This window comes from Glycine soja, chromosome 15 (genome assembly GCF_004193775.1).
Source record: "Glycine soja cultivar W05 chromosome 15, ASM419377v2, whole genome shotgun sequence".
NCBI classification, from domain to species: Eukaryota; Viridiplantae; Streptophyta; class Magnoliopsida; order Fabales; family Fabaceae; genus Glycine; species Glycine soja.
Window position 1 is genome coordinate 33,280,454 of NC_041016.1, and position 17,392 is coordinate 33,297,845.

General features: G+C 33.7%; 1 protein-coding gene across 1 annotated transcript; it reads right to left on the bottom strand.

The window, feature by feature from the left end:
- Positions 1–13,892: 13,892 nt before the first annotated feature.
- Positions 13,893–15,420, bottom strand: LOC114387124 (momilactone A synthase-like). The gene is made up of 2 exons (XM_028347256.1): positions 15,216–15,420; positions 13,893–14,950 (listed from the first exon to the last, which is right to left on the bottom strand). Exons 1-2 carry the CDS (start codon positions 15,251–15,253, stop codon positions 14,179–14,181), a joined length of 810 nt encoding a protein of 269 aa, XP_028203057.1. The 5' UTR covers positions 15,254–15,420; the 3' UTR covers positions 13,893–14,178.
- Between the last annotated feature and the right edge of the window lie 1,972 nt (positions 15,421–17,392).

Here is a 17,392-nt window from a genome sequence, read left to right on the forward strand (position 1 = left end):
AATTGCGATTAAAATATAAAAATTAAATTAACAATACGTCAAATTATATTTTGATCATCAAAATATTGTGCATCGTCAGACTTTGATAAGTTGTCATTTATGTTAAATGGGGATTTAGTAAAAAATATCAATTGGAGTTGGAATGTGGTCAAAATACTCCTATGACTTGGACAATCTTCTCGCCTTTAGACATTGACCTACATTTTTTTGTATTTACATCAAATGGAGTTGATTTCAATACTCTATTTATTGTTTCTTAAAAGTTTGTAGGATTTTGCTAAATGATGTATGAGGTAGTTTATGTATTATGAACTCTTGTTATGTGGACTATACATCTGACATACATTAGTGTCAAGGAAAATTGTTATTTGTTGTGGATTGTAGCTCGTGTAGAGAAATATAGTTTTGAAAATTTAGCTTGGACATGAAAAGTATTATGTAATTTGGGGTTGTGGAGTGTTTATACTTATGTTTTATTTACCTTGATGATGAAGGTTGTTTTATTTTTATATGGGATGTAAAATAAAAATTTGATATTCCCTGCTATTTACAAAAAGTTGGATGATCTCTCTTTTGTCTTGGGTTGCTTATCCGTTATGGCAATCAATTGTAAGCAAGCTCCAGTAGTAAACTCATTGGGTTGTGGAGGATTTTGTTGCCAAGGTTAGATCACTGCAGGTAAGATTTATTTGTTAACTTAGTTCTTATCTTGGTTTCATCATGAAGTCTGTTAATATTTTATTTTAACTCTTGTAGGCACTAGGATTTGTTCTAATTGCTAGGCCTGAATATATGTTGGAAAATGATGTTGGAAAAATACTAGAGGAAACATTATCCTTTGCACCTCTGCGTCTGATACTCGCATTAAGGTAATATATTTTGTCTTGATATATATATATATATATATATATATATATATATTGTGTATACTAAATCTTTTTGGTAATTAGATTCAAGGATGGCAAAACATGTTCGAGTATCTTCTAGAAGCTGAAAGCCAAATGGGAACAGATAAAAATGATGAAAATGTTGTTGGTTACTCAGTTGGAGCTGGGCATAGTGTACTTGTTGTTGTTGGTGCTAGGGATACAAACATATGTGGGGGTATAGTTCAGTTGTATTGGGATAATATTTTGGGTAGATGTTTGGATTTTAGTGAACAAGTTCGTCAATCAGATTCAACACTCTTGAGCCAAATGCTAAAGAACAATTAGAATCATGTCTTTGAATAAAAAAGAGTTAATACAGAAGAGTGCATGTGTGTGTATTGTATTTATCATAGTTTCTATTCCTCCAAATCTTTTGGATTGATGGACTGAGGTAAAGCTAGTAGTGTCTTGCTTAAAGCTATGATAGCACCAAAAAAAATTTAAATTCTAAGTCGGCTACGCAAAAAACCGTCTTAGAATGGTACAGCTGCTAAGGTGGTTATTTGGACAACCGATCGAGAAAACCATCTATAGTATTGCATTTCTAAGACGGTTGTTCAGATAACCAATGTAGAAAATCATCTATAGTAATGCGTTTCTAAGACGGTTATTCATACAACCGATGTAGAAAGCCAACTACAGTAATATCTTTCTAAGCCGGTTATACACATAACTGATGTAGAAAGCCATGCACATTCTAAGACAGTTATCCAAATAATCATCTTAGAAATACTGATATACTAAGACAGGTTCAAAACTGACCTTGTATAGCCCACCATATTTTACGACACCCCTATTTAAGACGGGTCAAAACTGTCGTAGATTGGCCTCAATGATCAACTTAGAAAGACTTATTTGTAATAGTGCCTTCACTTTTTTCTTAAGCACTATTGATTAACTTTTTCTTGAAAAAGTTGGAATATTGAGACTTCTTCCACAAGATCTTACCTTTTCCATCGTGGAGATTTTACCTTGTGCTCTAGTGGAAGTTCTTTGAAGAACCTAGATCTTGGCATAGGAACCATTGTCAAAAACTACTTCTAAAGATGCTCTAGGAACTATCTTAAAAGTCATGAATGATAATTTATTATTAAATGATAATTTAAATTTAGTTTACATTGCATAAGCATCAAACTCTTTTGTTATTTTCATTTTTACTTTTACATTGCCTTTCATGTTCTTCTTTATTGTAATGATTTTCACTTTTTTATATCTTTAATTGTTTTTTTTAAACATTTTATTGTTTCAGGTTTTGTAAACTATTTTAACTTTGGAGATAACATAATTAAATTAAGAAAACCCAACATCAAAACGGTATCGTCTTCTAAACCAATCAGTCCAAAAAAATTACGAATCACATTAATTCGAACTTGGTGAAGGCCTTTGTTTCTATGGAAGCAAAGCTTCCAAGCTTATTTTGATGATGCCAAAGACTCAATTCAAGAATCAATATTCAAGCAAGTTTCAAGAATCAAAGAGTCATTCAATCAAGAATCAAGATTCAAGTGAAGATTCAAGAGAAGACTCAAGATATGCAAGAATTGAACCTCAAGAAAAGCATCAAGATAAGTACAAAAAGAATTTTTCAAAGAAACGATTTAATAGCACAATTTGTCCAAAAGAATTTTTCAAAGAAAAATCTTTTACCAGAGTTTTTACTCTCTGGTAATCGATTATCATAAGACCAAAACAGTTTTATAACTGTTTTACAAAGTAGTAATCGATTACCATGGGCATGTAATCGATTACCAATGTTTTTGAACGTTGAATTTCAAATCTCAAGAGTCACAACTTGTGACAATATTTTCAAAATAGTGTAATCAATTACACAATATTTGTAATTGATTACCAATGGTTTTTGAACGTTCGATTTCAAACCTCAACATGAAGAGTTACAACTTTTGATAAAATAAACTGTGTAATTGATTACACCATAATGATAATCGATTACCAGTGACTGGTTTTGACAAATAAATTGCCAAAGAGTCACAACTTTTAAAGTGATTAGTTATTGACAAGAGTCATAACTTTTAAAGTGACTGGTTTTTTGAAGAAATTGCCAAGAGTCACAACTTTTTTAAAGTGACTGGTTTTGAAGAAATTGTCAAAGGTCACAACTTTTAACATGGTTTCTTCAAGAGCCATCAAATGGCTATAAATATGTGACCATGGCATGAATTTCAAAATGATGATTCTGAACATCTTTCAAAAAGTTTTTGTTCAACACTTGCTTTGTCAAGAAAAGTTTATTGGGCAAAAACTTGTGCTATTCTATTTTCTTCCTCTCCTCCATTCTTACAAAAAGCTTTTCAAGAGACCTACTATTGGTGACTGTTTTCAAGAGAAGCTCTTCTTGGTTGAAACACTGAACACAAGGGACCAACGTTCCTTGGGTTCATTGCAAGAAGCAGGATTTGCTTCTTGGTTGATCACTAGACACAAGGGACCAACATTCCTTGGGGTTCATTGCAAGAAGTGGAATAACTTCTTGGTTGTAATCACTGAACACAAAGGAGGGAAGTCCTTTGTGGTTCATGGCTTGTAAAGGATTTTACAAGGATAGTGGAAATCTCAAGCGGGTTGCTTGGGGACTGGACGTAGGCACGGGTTGTGGTCGAACCAATATAAATCCGGTTTTGCATTCTTTCTTTCCGTAATCTCTTTTACTTTCTGTTGTGTTTATATTTCTTTAAGTTTACTTCTCCTTATTTGTTATTCAAGTAACTTACAATTAAAGAAATAATTGAATCTAGGGAATATCTAAGAAATGGGAAATTTTCAATTAGTGATAGTCAACGAAACCTTAATACAACCCCCTCTTCTTAAAATTTCTGAGGCCACTTGTCCAACAAGTGGTATCAGAGCAGATTTCTTGTAGAAAGTTTAGAAACTTCAAGAAATATGGCCTCAGGAAATTTCTTATTCCCAAAAGGAAATTCCATCAATTGGCCTCCTATCTTTAATGGAGAGGGTTACCACTATAGGAAAACCCGTATGCAAATCTTCATTGAAGCAATAGATTTAAACATTTGGGAAGCCATAGAAATAGGACCTTATGTACCCACCATAGTAGATGGAAGCACAAGCACGACAACAGAAAAATCTAGAGATAAATGGTCTGAAGAAGATAGAAGAAGAGTTCAATATAATCTTAAAGCCAAAAACATCATTACTTCTGCCTTAGGAATAAATGAATATTTTAGAGTCTCAAACTGTACAAATGCCAAGGAGATGTGGGACACACTTCAACTCACACATGAGGGCACAACTGATGTTAAGAGATCTAGGATTAATACTCTAACCCATGAATATGAACTTTTTAGGATGAAAACATACAAGATGTGCAGAAAACTCACATAGTTAATCATCTTGCATCACTAGGAAAAACATTTCCAAATGAGGATTTAATAAATAAAGTTCCCAGATGTCTAAATAGAGAATGGCAGCCAAAGGTAACTTCCATTACTGAATCTAAAGATCTATCTAGTATGTCTCTTGCCACATTATTTGTAAAGTTGCAAGAACATGAGATGGAATTGCAAAGACTCAATCAAAATGAAGAAAGCAAGAAAAGAAAAAGGGGAATAGCACTTAAAGCCTCATCCTCCTTCCAAGAAGATATTGACAATGAGGACTCGGATGATGAAGAAGATTTCTCTCTGTTTGTGAAAAGATTTCACAAATTCATCAAAACAAGAAGAAATCAAAGACGTCAAAATTTCAATCAAAATAAGGGATCACAAGAGACTTCTCCAACTCTAAGATGTTACAAGTGCAATCAGCCTGGACATCTAAAGGCAAATTGTCCAACAAATGAGCAATGGACTAAGAAAACTGAAAATAAAAATTATGGAGAAAGGAAGGGTAAGAAAGCCTACATTGCTTGGGACGATAATGATTCATCTGAAGGTTCTGAGAAAGAGAGATCAACCTCTTAACAAAAAACTATGAAAGTGAGGAGGATGACTCTCAAAAGGTGTAGATTGTCTCCTAAAACATCTTCTTGACAACACTATCGGTAAAATCTCAAAAAAGGTAACATCTAAACTATCTCTATGAATTAAGGTATGATTAGTATTTTCAGTTAAGTTATTACTGTGGCTAATAGAAAATAATTGTTGAAATTGTTTGATTGTGTTTTTACAATTTTTAATTAACTATAGTTTCTGAGGTATATGGGATTAAAATGGTTATTGATGAATCCATTTTCTTTGAGTTAACCCAATTGTCTAGTGATGGTGTACCATTTGAAGGCACCATTGATGAGGACTGGAAGTTTGATTTCTCCAGTCATGATGCCCGCAGGTTGGTTTGCACCAATCAAGCGGATATGACCGGTAGATTACTTTCCGGATCATTAGCATTTGAATGCCGCATCATGCACTATCTGATTGTGCGTATCCTTCTTCCTTGGTCATCTAACCTTGCTCAGGTTTCTAAGGAAGACTTGGTTGTCATGTGGGTTTTACTTACCGGTCGTCAAATCAAATGGTCCCACCTTGTCAGATATCGCATGCATAAGGCATTGCGATCAAACGCTCCTCTTCCTTATCCCCATTTGATCACTCTATTTTTGTGTCATTTTAATGTTCCTCTTGACTCTGAGCCCTTTGTTCAAGTCAAGAGATCTTTTTCTATCGATGCTGGTGTGGTTTCCTCCTTTGGATACTGCAAAGAGAGGGAAGGTTCTTGGGTGAAGAAGGACACTCAGCCACAGGAAGCAAATGATCGCTCTCCTTCTCCTCCTCCTTAGAGGGATGACTCTTCATCCCTTATGCAAAACGTTCTAGACAAGTTAGATGGTCTCCATACCTTCGTCGGTAGCGTTTTGACTCCTTGGACATCCGCATTGATGCCATTGATGCACGGTTTGCAGGAATTGATACACGCATCACTCAGCTTGAGGAGGATGTGAGTTTCATCTGTCTGTGTTTCGACCTTCCACCATCGCCTTCATAGATTTAGATTATTATTAAATTTTAAGACATGTATTTGGCTGTGTCTTATGACTTTATGGTAGTTGTTTATTTTCTGAACTTGGTTACCTAGTTTACTTATGTGGTGCTTAGTTGATTATGACTGAACTTGGTTATTAAGTTTATGTGTTTAAACTTGGTTATTTTGTTGATATATGATTATGACTTAAATTTATTAATGTGTTATTATGTTTTGTGTATGTTTTAAAATTATTTATGTATGATTTTATTTATTCACGCACTTTGGCTTTTTGATGTTGCCAGAGGGGGAGAGAAAATGGGTATTTTAGAAATCAAGATATTATATTTACTAAGTTTTAAATTAAGCATGAATTCAAAAAGAAAGGGGGAGAAAGAGATGAGTTAACGATAGAACAAACCTTGCATGTATTCTCTTGATTTCAGGTTTGTCATCATCAAAAAGGGGGAGATTGTGGAAGCAAAGCTTCCAAGCTTATTTTGATGATGCAAAAGACTCAAGTCAAGAATCAAGATTCAAGCAAGTTTCAATAATCAAAGTCATTCAATCAAGAATCAAGATTTAAGTGAAGATTTAAGAGAAGACTCAAGATATGCAAGAACCTCAAGAAAAGCATCAAGATAAGTATTGTCATACCCTAATTTCGTCCGGCGATTATTATTTGATGATATACAACCTTTGATTGGTCGCTTCGGGACACTTGGCGTCCTTGGTTGCACAATGAATGAAGTCCCGAGACGTGTCAGAAATCAAAAGGAAGCAGGCTTGTGCAATCCGTGAAATTCCGTAATGTGACGGAAATCGAAAAGAGGTGTTTTGCGCAATCCGTAAGTTTTCGTAACTTCTTCGAAAGCTAAAAAAGAGTAAATACATAATCCGTAAGGATTTGTAACCTTGCGGAAGGAAAATAAGTATCGTTACGAAATTCGTAAAGTTTCGTAACGTTACGGAAAAAGAATTACCAAAAAAATAGAAGGGGGTGCATTTAGTAAAAAAGGGGGTGCAAATAGCAACCAGGCCCACTTGGGCCCTCCAGAAGGTTGTTGCTTCTGGAGGAAGCAACCTTGCTCGCCTAGGCGAGCTGGGTGGCAAGCTCCTCCCCCATTTTGCTTTAAATAGGGGGAGGAGTGAAGAAGAAAAGGGTTCAGCCCCTTAGGCACTTCTCTCTCTCTCGAAATTACTGAGGAAAATTAGTTCCGTGAAGAAAATCCAAGCCGAGGCGCTTCCGTAACGTTTCCGTGAGTAATTACGCGAAGATTCTCGACCGTTCTTCAAGATTCATCGTTCGTTCTTCGTTTTCTTCAGTCTTCAACGGGTAAGTACCTCAAACCGAGCTTTTCAATTCATTCTATGTACCCGTGGTGGTCCACATTTTGTTTCATGTATTTTTATTCTCGTTTTCATTTGCTTTTTATACCCCTTTTTGACGTGCTTAAGCCATTTATTTAAGTCATTTCTCGCTTAATCTAAAAATAAAATAAATTTCCACCGATCGTTTGAATTGTATTATCCGTTAATTTTGGTTAAAATGAATTCCGACCGTTCGGTCGTGCCGTAACCACGTTGGAAATCAAAAAAAGAGGTAAAATAATAATATAATAATCAAAAAATACCTTTTTGTAAAATAAAAGCGAAAGATCAATCGGACGTTTTCTCTTTGGGATTTCACATTCTTAATTGAATTGACTAATAACTAAAGTGAAACCAAGGCTAAAATCAACTCGCCTAGTCAAGCTCGTCCACAAAAATAGGATTTTGAAAGTTTATCATTTCTGTTTCTTACCAAGTAAAATGGATCATTTTTAAGGTCCAACGCCTTAAAATGATCACCTTTCAAGTAAAAAAAGGATAACCACTTGATTCACGCATAAGGAAGAACTACGTAGGTCTGATTTCCTCTTTGATGGAGGGTACGTAGGAGCAAGAGCCTCGCTTTTGTCGACCTCAAAAAATAAAAAGAAATAAAGTTAAGGTAACACAATTTCCACAAATTCTAAAAAATAGGTTGTTGTCCTTTGAGACAAACGTGAGAGGTGCTAATACCTTCCTCAAGCGTAAATATAACTCCCGAACTTAGAATTTTCATTTTGACCGGTTTCCTTCGGTTTTTCCGATGTTTTCCACAAATAAACGTTGGTGGCGACTCCGCGCATCTTTCCTCCTTTGGAAAGCACACCCATGAGCCTCGCCCGCGAAGGGCACGTTGCGACAAGTATAAAAAGAATTTTTCAAAGAAAAGATTGAATAGCATAATTTTTCCAAAAGAATTTTTCAAAGAAAAATATTTTACCAGAGTTTTTACTCTCTGGTAATCGATTACCATAAGGCAGTAATCGATTACTAGAAGCCCAAAACAATTTTATAATTGTTTTACAAAGTAGTAATCGATTACCATGAAAATGTACCCAAATGTTCATTTACGAGAATCAACACAGCCAACAAAGTCTGAGTCTGAATAACCAATGGCACCTAGATTTTTATCTATCTATACATAAGCATGTAATCTTTGGTCCCCTGAGGGTACTTCATCACTTTCTTTGCAGCTCTCCAGTGGTCAATACTTGGATTATTCTGATAACTTCCTAACATTCCAACTACAAAAGCAATGCCAGGCCTCGTACACACTTAAGCATACATGAGGCTTCCAACAACTGAAGCATAAGGAATGTTTTTCATCTGTTCTCTCTCAAAGTCATTCTTTGGGCATTGGTTCAAATTAAACCTATCACCCTTCACAATGGAAACAACACTTGGTGAAGAATCTTTCATCCGAAATCTCTCTAAAATTTTGTTAATATAGGTTTCTTGTGATAGACCTAAAATACCTTAAGGTCTATCACTTTACGAATCTTAATGCCAATGACATAAGATGCATCATCCATATCCTTCATGTCAAAAATTTTAGAGAGAAATTGTTTCACCTTATATAGCAAACCTTGATCATTGGCAGCAAGTAAAATATCATCTACATATAAAACAAGAAAACATATTTTACTCCTATTGACCTTATGGTATATGCAATGATCCATGGGGTTTTCATCAAAACCAAATGAAGAAATTATCCCATGAAAATTAAGGTACCACTGGCAGGAGGCTTGGTTTAAAGCATATATAGATTTATTAAGCTTGCAAACCAAATGCTCACCACTACTAGAGGAGAAGCCTTCAGGTTGTTTTATAAAAACCTCCTCCTCTAAATCACCATTAAGAAAGGATGTTTTCACATCCATTTGTTTCAACTCAAGGTCAAAATGAGCAACTACTGCCAAGATAATATGAAGAGAATATTTCTTAGATATAGGAGAAAAAGTCTTTGTGTAGTTGATTCCTTCTTTTTGAGTAAATCCCTTAGCAATGAGTCTTGTCTTGTATCTCTCAATGTTGCCTAATGAATCCCTTTTGGTCTTAAAGACCCATTTACAACCAATGGCCTTTGTCCTATTAGGAAAATCTACAAGGTTCCAAACTATGTTACTCTGCCTAGAATTCATCTCATCCTTCATAGCATCATACCATAAATTTTACTCTTTACAACTCATGGCTTGATCAAAAGTTTCAGGATCATTTTCAGCACCCATATTATAGCGAGATTCTTGCAAATATACAATATAATCACTAGGAATATCTTATTTTCTTACTCTAGTAGACCTCCTTAATGCTACATCAACATTTTCTTAGGGATCATGTTGTTCAGCTGGTTGTTCATCATTTTCAGGAATTAGATGATCAACTTGATCTGTTGGATTATTAGCAACAGGTTATGGAATGTCAATCATGTGCTGTTCATCATCCCTTTGCACTTGAGGGGTATGGATTACAAACAATCTTTCACTTGATGTGGAAGGTTGAGACTTTATACAATCAATTTCAAAACCTAAGTCCCTCAATTGATCACTCTCACTGATCAAGTCATTTTCAAGAAACTTGGCATTTCTTGATTCCACGATCCTAGTAATATGATATGGACAATAAAACCGATAGTACTCACTAATAGTGCTCAGGTCAAGTTTCTTCTCATGTGGGTTATATATTCTCACCTCAAATGGACAACCCTAAATGTGCATATGTTTCAAACTCGGTTTCCAACCTTTAAACAACTCAAAAGGTGTCTTTGGGACAATCTTGGTTGGAACACAGTTTAATATATACATTGTCATATTTTGTGCTTCAGCCCACAAGGATTTAGGAAGATTGGAATTGCTAAGCATACTCCGTACCATGTCCAATAATGTTCAATTCCTTCTTTTTGCCACACCATTCTAATTTGGAGAACCAGACATAGTGTACTGGGTAACAATCTCATGTTCTTGAAGAAACTTTGCAAAAGGACCAGGTGCTTGTTCATTCTTAGTATATCTGCCATAATATTCTCCTCCTCTATCTGATCTCACTATTTTTATTTGCTTGCCACATTGGTTATCAACTTCATCCTTAAAGACTTTGAAGGCATCCAATGCTTCATTTTTGTTATGAAGCAAATAAACATTCATATATCATGAATAATAATCTATAAAGGTTATAAAATATTTTTGACCACATGCATCCATATCTAGACAACAAATATCAGTATGAATAATTTCTAATATCCTTGAACTCCTGTTAGCACCTTTTCTAGACATGTTGGTCTACTTACCCTTAATGCAGTCCACACAAGTCTTAAAGTAAGCAAAATCTAGAGTATTGAGTACCTCATCTTTCACTTATCTTTTAATCCTCTCAATGGAGATATGTCTTAATCTCCGGTGCCATAACATATAGGAATTCTAATTAATATTACACCTTGTAATACCATTTTGAACATGCAATTAACCATAAGTGGCATAATTTTGTAAGCCAAGAAGATAAAGACCATTAGACAAGATAACATTCCCAACACATTCAGAATTATAAAATAACTCAAACGATGTGTCTTTAAAATTAAAAAAATATCCAAAAGGTACGAGTCTGGAAACAAAAATCAAGTTTCAAGAAAAACTTGGCACATAAAAGTCCTTTCTAATTTCAAAATAAAGCCACTACTTAAAGTTAAAATGCAAGTTCCAATAGTTTCCTTAGGTTTTGCATACCATGTAAAAAATTTGCAATATGGATAGTAGATCCAAAATCAATCCACCAAGAGTTAATATTAACACTAGCCATATTAGATTCATAACATACTAATGAGATTGATTTACCTTTCTTCTCAAACCATTTCTGGAATTTGGGGCAATTCTTCTTCATGTGTCCCTTCTTCTTACAAAAGAAACAATTTGCCACTTTCTTAATATCAGCTTGAGGTGATATTTTACCATTCCCCTTCTAATTAGCTTGAGACTTAGCTGCTTTGTTCTTCCCACAACCAATTGTCAGCAATGCACTCTTACCCATCTCCATTACACGCCTTTCTTCTTCCTGAACACACATGGTCATTAATTCATTGATAGACTATTTGTCCTTATGTGTGTTGTAGGAAATCATAAACAGCTCATATTCCTGCAGATGGGTGTTCAAAATGAAGTGTACCAGGAAGGACTCAAACATATCAACCTCCAGTTTCTTAAGTTGAGCTAAAATATCTCGCATTTGCATTATGTACTCACGCACACCTTTCACACTGATGAGCCGGAGAGAGGAGAACTTCATGATTAGGGTGCTTGCTAAAGCCTTATCTGAAGTGATGAACTGGTAATCAATGGACTTAAGCAAGTCTCGGACCTTTTCATGCTGGTCGACATAACCACGTATCCTGGTCGAGATTTTGGTCTTAATGAACATCACGCTAAGTCGGTTGGATCACTCCCACTACTCATATAGCGCAATAGCAACTGGGCTATTTTCATTAGTGATTGCGGGTGGTTCATCTTTCCTTATAGCATAGTCTATGTCCATCCACCCCAATTGTAGAAAAATTCTCTCCTTCCATATTTTATAGTTATATCATTTGACTTCGGAAACATAACATTGAATATCAGAAAAACTAACAGTTTGAGAAGCTGCAAAATCCAAAGACTTATATCAAAATTTGAGGCATATTAATCTTAATTGTATGTTTTACCAATGTAAACATACCAGAAAATTGAATCCTGTAACATAAAAATTGTTTGTGGGCGAAATTTTTAATTCAATAAGAAACAATTAAATTTTATGATAGAATAATCAAATTACATACTTAAATTCATGTTTTACGGGTACAACATGAAAATAATTTATTTTTCTATCGCAAGTATTTACTTTATGATCCTTATGAGTAAACCATGAAAAATAATATGTCATTTTATCCCAATTAATTATACAAATAAAATAAAAAAAATTGTGAGATAAAATTTATTATATAAAGTATAATTAATCATAATATTATGTCTAATTCCTTGTATGATCTTTAAACAACTTAATATATAATTTTAATCAAATTATAGATGTTGTGGCTAATCCATAATTAATCAAAAGTATAAAGATCACTTAGACATAAAACTTAATCATATGAGAATAAATCATATTATGCATTTCAAGATCAAGATATAATACAATGATGAATAAAATTCTCATATATAATTTCATAATTGAAACATAATATTATGCATTTGATTTCATATATATATATATATATATATATATATATATGCATAAAATAATTTTTTTTAAGAATATATTCATACATAAAATAAATCAAAATTCAATAAATTATAAATGTAAAAAAAATAAGGATATTACATAAAAAAAACAAATACATATCAAATTAAGAACCTTCAATGATATAGAGGCTTGCGTATATTTCAGTATCTTGTAACTCATGGGTTCGAAACTAAACTTGTGCAAAAATGGATTTTCATTTTTACTTTTACGTTGCCTTTCCTGTTCTTCTTTATTGTGATGATTTTCACTTTTTTTATATCTTTAATTGTTTTTTTAATCATTTTATTGTTTCAGATTTTTTAAACTATTTTAACTTTGGAGATAACATAATTAAATTAAGAAAACCCAACATCAAAACGGTACCGTCTTCTAAACCAATCAGTCCAAAAAAATTGCGAATCACATTAATTCGAACTTGGTGAAGGCCTTTGTTTGCTGAACTCCAACTATTACATCTAACACCTCCTGTTGTATTGTAGAAAGCTCATTACCGAATACAAATTTATATTTGAGAATAAGCATTCTAAAATGTAATAAGAAGTAGTGCAGAATACAAATAAAAAAATATAGAATTCAAATGCCCTTCGTAAATATATACTACTGAGAAACCCAACCCAACATTTAGAATAGCTAGCCCAACTTAGCATAAAATAAATTCCCCATTTGCTAAGTACAACCTCCTTGTCAAACTATTACACAATACTGCAGCCCAAATCAAATGACTGAAAAAATAATTTGGATAGTGCAACGTGTGTGCGATAACAAAAGATGCTATTATTATTTTATTTTATTTTATCAACTAAAAACGAATTATATTAATAACCGATACCAATAGAAAAACAGATCAAGGTTCCATAGGTTAGCTTTTATTTATACTCCCTGAAAGAGTATGAAATATGAATAAAGAATAACCCATGCATGATACAGAAAATGAGTTATATACCCGAGCAGAACCACGATACATAGCTGCAGGAAATAACTCTCCACGCCTCCACCCAACTAACATTACCCCTCTCAATATTAATATTAATGAAACATCACTTTGTCCCCACCAAAATGCCCCACTAACCAATTGGTATTAATATCACGTGGAGGCAAAAAACCAAACAGCTTCGAGAATGAGTGCACCCCACAAGAATGCAACTACTATTATTTTATGTTGGCGTGTAGTGGATGAAGGCATATGAATATCAAATCCGCCTTCAAATCAATTTCATATCAACAGTCTTATTTTAAAGATCAAACTAACATTTTTTATTTTTCTGTCTCTCGTCATATCACATTATAAATTCTATTAATTATATATTATACCTGTATTTTTTTTTTCAATTCTCTCTGGTTAAATGTAAGATAACATGATGATGTTCATCAAACATTTTTCAATGCAAAAACAGCTGCTAGCTAAGAGTGAGGCATATATATTCATATAATCCTATAAAGTTTTCTGAACTTCAGGGCGATCGAATCAAAGTCACGAAAGCCAAAACAGCACGAATATAGACACTTTACTACACACGTCCACGATAATCAGTAAGGCAGGTATCATATCACCCTGTATTAATTTTCCTTCTTTTTCTTCACACATGCTAACAGCTCAAGTTTCTGAACTACAGGGCCATCGAAACACAGACACTTCAAACACCAACAATAATTATTTAAACTTTAAAGACACAGACAATTTTTACTGAGACTGCCCAAACACGGTAAATCCTGCATTTACATCAGTGTACCCTCCATCTATCACAAGATTGTGACCACTAACATACTTGGACTCATCACCTGCCAAGTAAAGAGCAGCTTCGGCCACATCGTTAGGCACAAGATGAGCACCTTTTAGGTTTGAATATATCTCACGAATTTTGTCTTCATCAATATTGAAATATTTCTTACTTAATGGTGTGACAACAAGATAAGGAGACAAACAATTTACCCTAATACCATGTTGTCCAAGCTCCACCGCAGTGTTTTTTGTCAGCCCAATTAGTGCGTGCTTTGAACTTGTGTAGGCATGTGTAGCACCTCCACCTATGCATCCAGCAACACTAGCTGTGTTGATTATGCATCCCTTTTTAGCAGGAATCATGACCCTTGCAGCATGCTTTGTTCCCAGAAAAGGACCAACCAAGTTAACACCTATCACTCTCTCAAAATCAGACTTGCTGTTGTCAACTATGCTTGTTTTGATCTCATCAATTATGCCAGCATTATTAAACATGATATCGAGTTTGCCATACTTGGAAACCGCTGTGTTCACACAGTTTTCAACGTCGTTTTCGTTTGTGACATCGCAATGGACATAGGAAGCGGATTCTAACTCTTTGGCAACAGAGAGACCCAAGTCGTCTTGAATATCAGCTATGACTACATGTGCTCCATGCTTAGAGAAGAGTCTTGCAGTGGCTGCACCTAGACCACTCGCACCACCAGTGATAATCGCCACCTTCCCCTCAAGCCTGCATGGCATTGGCATGTTATGCTAGCAAGTCGTACATATTCTATTTTAGGTCTGCTAATTAGATAAATTTATTCAAACAAATATTTCTAAAAGAAAAAAATAATAATAAAATGAAATATACGTTATTTCATAAGCTAAAATTAACTCATGGAGAAACTCACTTTATTTTCTCTTCTTATTTTTTTGTTTGAGAGACAATTTTTTGTATCTACTTATCTATCTATATGAAAATAATGAGGAGAAGTTAAAACTAACTTCCTTACCTTCTAAATGGAGCTGAAACCGAAGAAACACTAGCCATGATTGAGTTTTTCAAGATATATGTAGACAAGGAAATAAATATATGTTTTAGAGTGCTTAATTAATTGCTTATGTGGTCGTGAAGGATGTGCCTTTATCTGAAGTTGGCGTTGGTCTTATATAGAGTTCACTCCCATGCAATGGAAGTTCGTTCGGACCCCACTTTTTATTGCGAAGAGAAAATGTAAGTGAACTGACATCAATTCAGGAAACCGTTTTCGAATTCTCTACCGGATTGGTCAGTGTGTGCACAGTGCAATAATTGCTTTTTCCTCATTAGGAAGCAAGAAGAGAAATGAGAGAAGTGCTTGAATATCATTGTAACGTAATACCTACGTACGTGGATTTATGTTTCCACCGAGGATAGAAGTGATAAGAAGATAACAACAAAAGAATATGACGAGGGATCCCCGTAATGTGTAGTCAGAAGAGGATAAATATTGTAACCGACCCATGTCTTCCACGAGCAAGTAGTTGACTTAATTTCGCAAAAGGTCATGAAATCTAAGTTATGTTTGTCCTTTTGTGTCATAAAAGCAAAAAATTATTAAGTAATATAATATCATCCATAGTCTCAATTAATTATATTTCTTAAATTAAAGATATATTCATTTTTAAGATATAATTATTGGTCAGAATAATAAATAACATGATGGATGGTCCGAGGACACAACAATTTTTCAATAAAAATATCTTGAAAGCTCAATAACATATTTAGCATATATCATATAATTTTTTAATTTTTTTCTTCTAAATTTTCCAACCCAGCCAATTCTTGATATCTCACGTAACTGATTCATGTAACTTTGTCCTCTTATAATTTAAACCAAAAAAGAGTGCAAGTCGTATTTCATTTTCCAGGTGTCCCACGGAGCATACTTGGTTACATTACTACAAAACGTGGTGGAACCTACAAAAATTAATTGTAAAGTTTTGATTCGATAAGAAACTTCCACGTGGCATTGTAGTTTTTCACTTTTTAGATGAGTAGCGATTTTGCAACCCTTGTTAAAATTGCTCTTATGCAATATGCATGTCTTGCATGCACGTTTTAATTTTATAGAAAAGGAGGCAGTGGGTGGTAGCCGAGGCTTCTTCTCTTTAGGATGCTGCCAAAATCGATTGTTGTGGATATGGAGGGTGAGCCTACACCGATCATTCAGTCGTATCCTATCAAAGAAAGGCTACTATACTAAATAAAAAAGGAGATATTACCGCAACAAATTCAATATAATAAATTGTTGTGGAAGTAAATGGGGTTATCTACCCCTTTTTCTTGTAAAAAAATATATGATCAACTATTTTTTTAACATAACAGTAATTTATCTTTGATATATATTTAATATTATTTTTTTAATAATTAAAATATTTTTTTAATATATGAAAGTAAAATATGCCTCTTCATTATAAATCAAACAAAAAATAATAAATTATTTAACACTTTTTATTAATTATTACCATAAAAATTAATATAATTATAACATGCGATTTGTTATTTTTATTCGATTTTTTATATAAAGATCTAAAAATTGAACCAAAATGTAAAAAATATGTAATTTTTTTATTTTTTGTAATTTTCAATTTAAATGATTTTCATTTTTTTATTATCGATTTAGTACTTTATAAATGGTTTAGTTCGATTTTAAACGCTCCTACACATATACGTTTGTGTCCTAAATTGTTGATCACCCATTTCAATATCTCATCTTCCTCCTTTAACAATTGTAAAAACTTTTTCACAAATCCTTTAAAAGTCTAGAGTATCGTCTAATGAGCAGTGTTTTAAAAGATTTAAAATTGTCACAGATCGATAATCATGGTTAAGAAGACAGTGTTTTGTTAAAACCTTTTTATGGAAATAGATAGAGTTAAAAGATAATTTCAAGTTTTCGATCGATATCGTTTTTGTTTGTCACGTCACAATGGCCATAGGAAGCGGATTCCAAGTGTTTGCAAAGAGTGAGACCCAAATCATCTTGGATATATCAACTATCACTATGTGTGCTTCGAACACTACTAGAAATATTGTATTTTACGACGCACATTCTACGTCGGTCATACATTACCCGACGTAGTAATGCACACGGTGGCATTTCCGTAAATATATAAGTTTTATATACGGCGCCTTTCGTATACGACG

Coding starts and splice junctions, on each gene's coding strand:
- LOC114387124 (XM_028347256.1), bottom strand. CDS start 15,253: ATGGCTAGTGTTTCTTCGGTTTCAGCTCCATTTAGAAG. Junction 14,951..15,215: donor GTTTCAGCTCCATTTAGAAG/GTAAGGAAGTTA, acceptor AATGCCATGCAG/GCTTGAGGGGAAGGTGGCGA.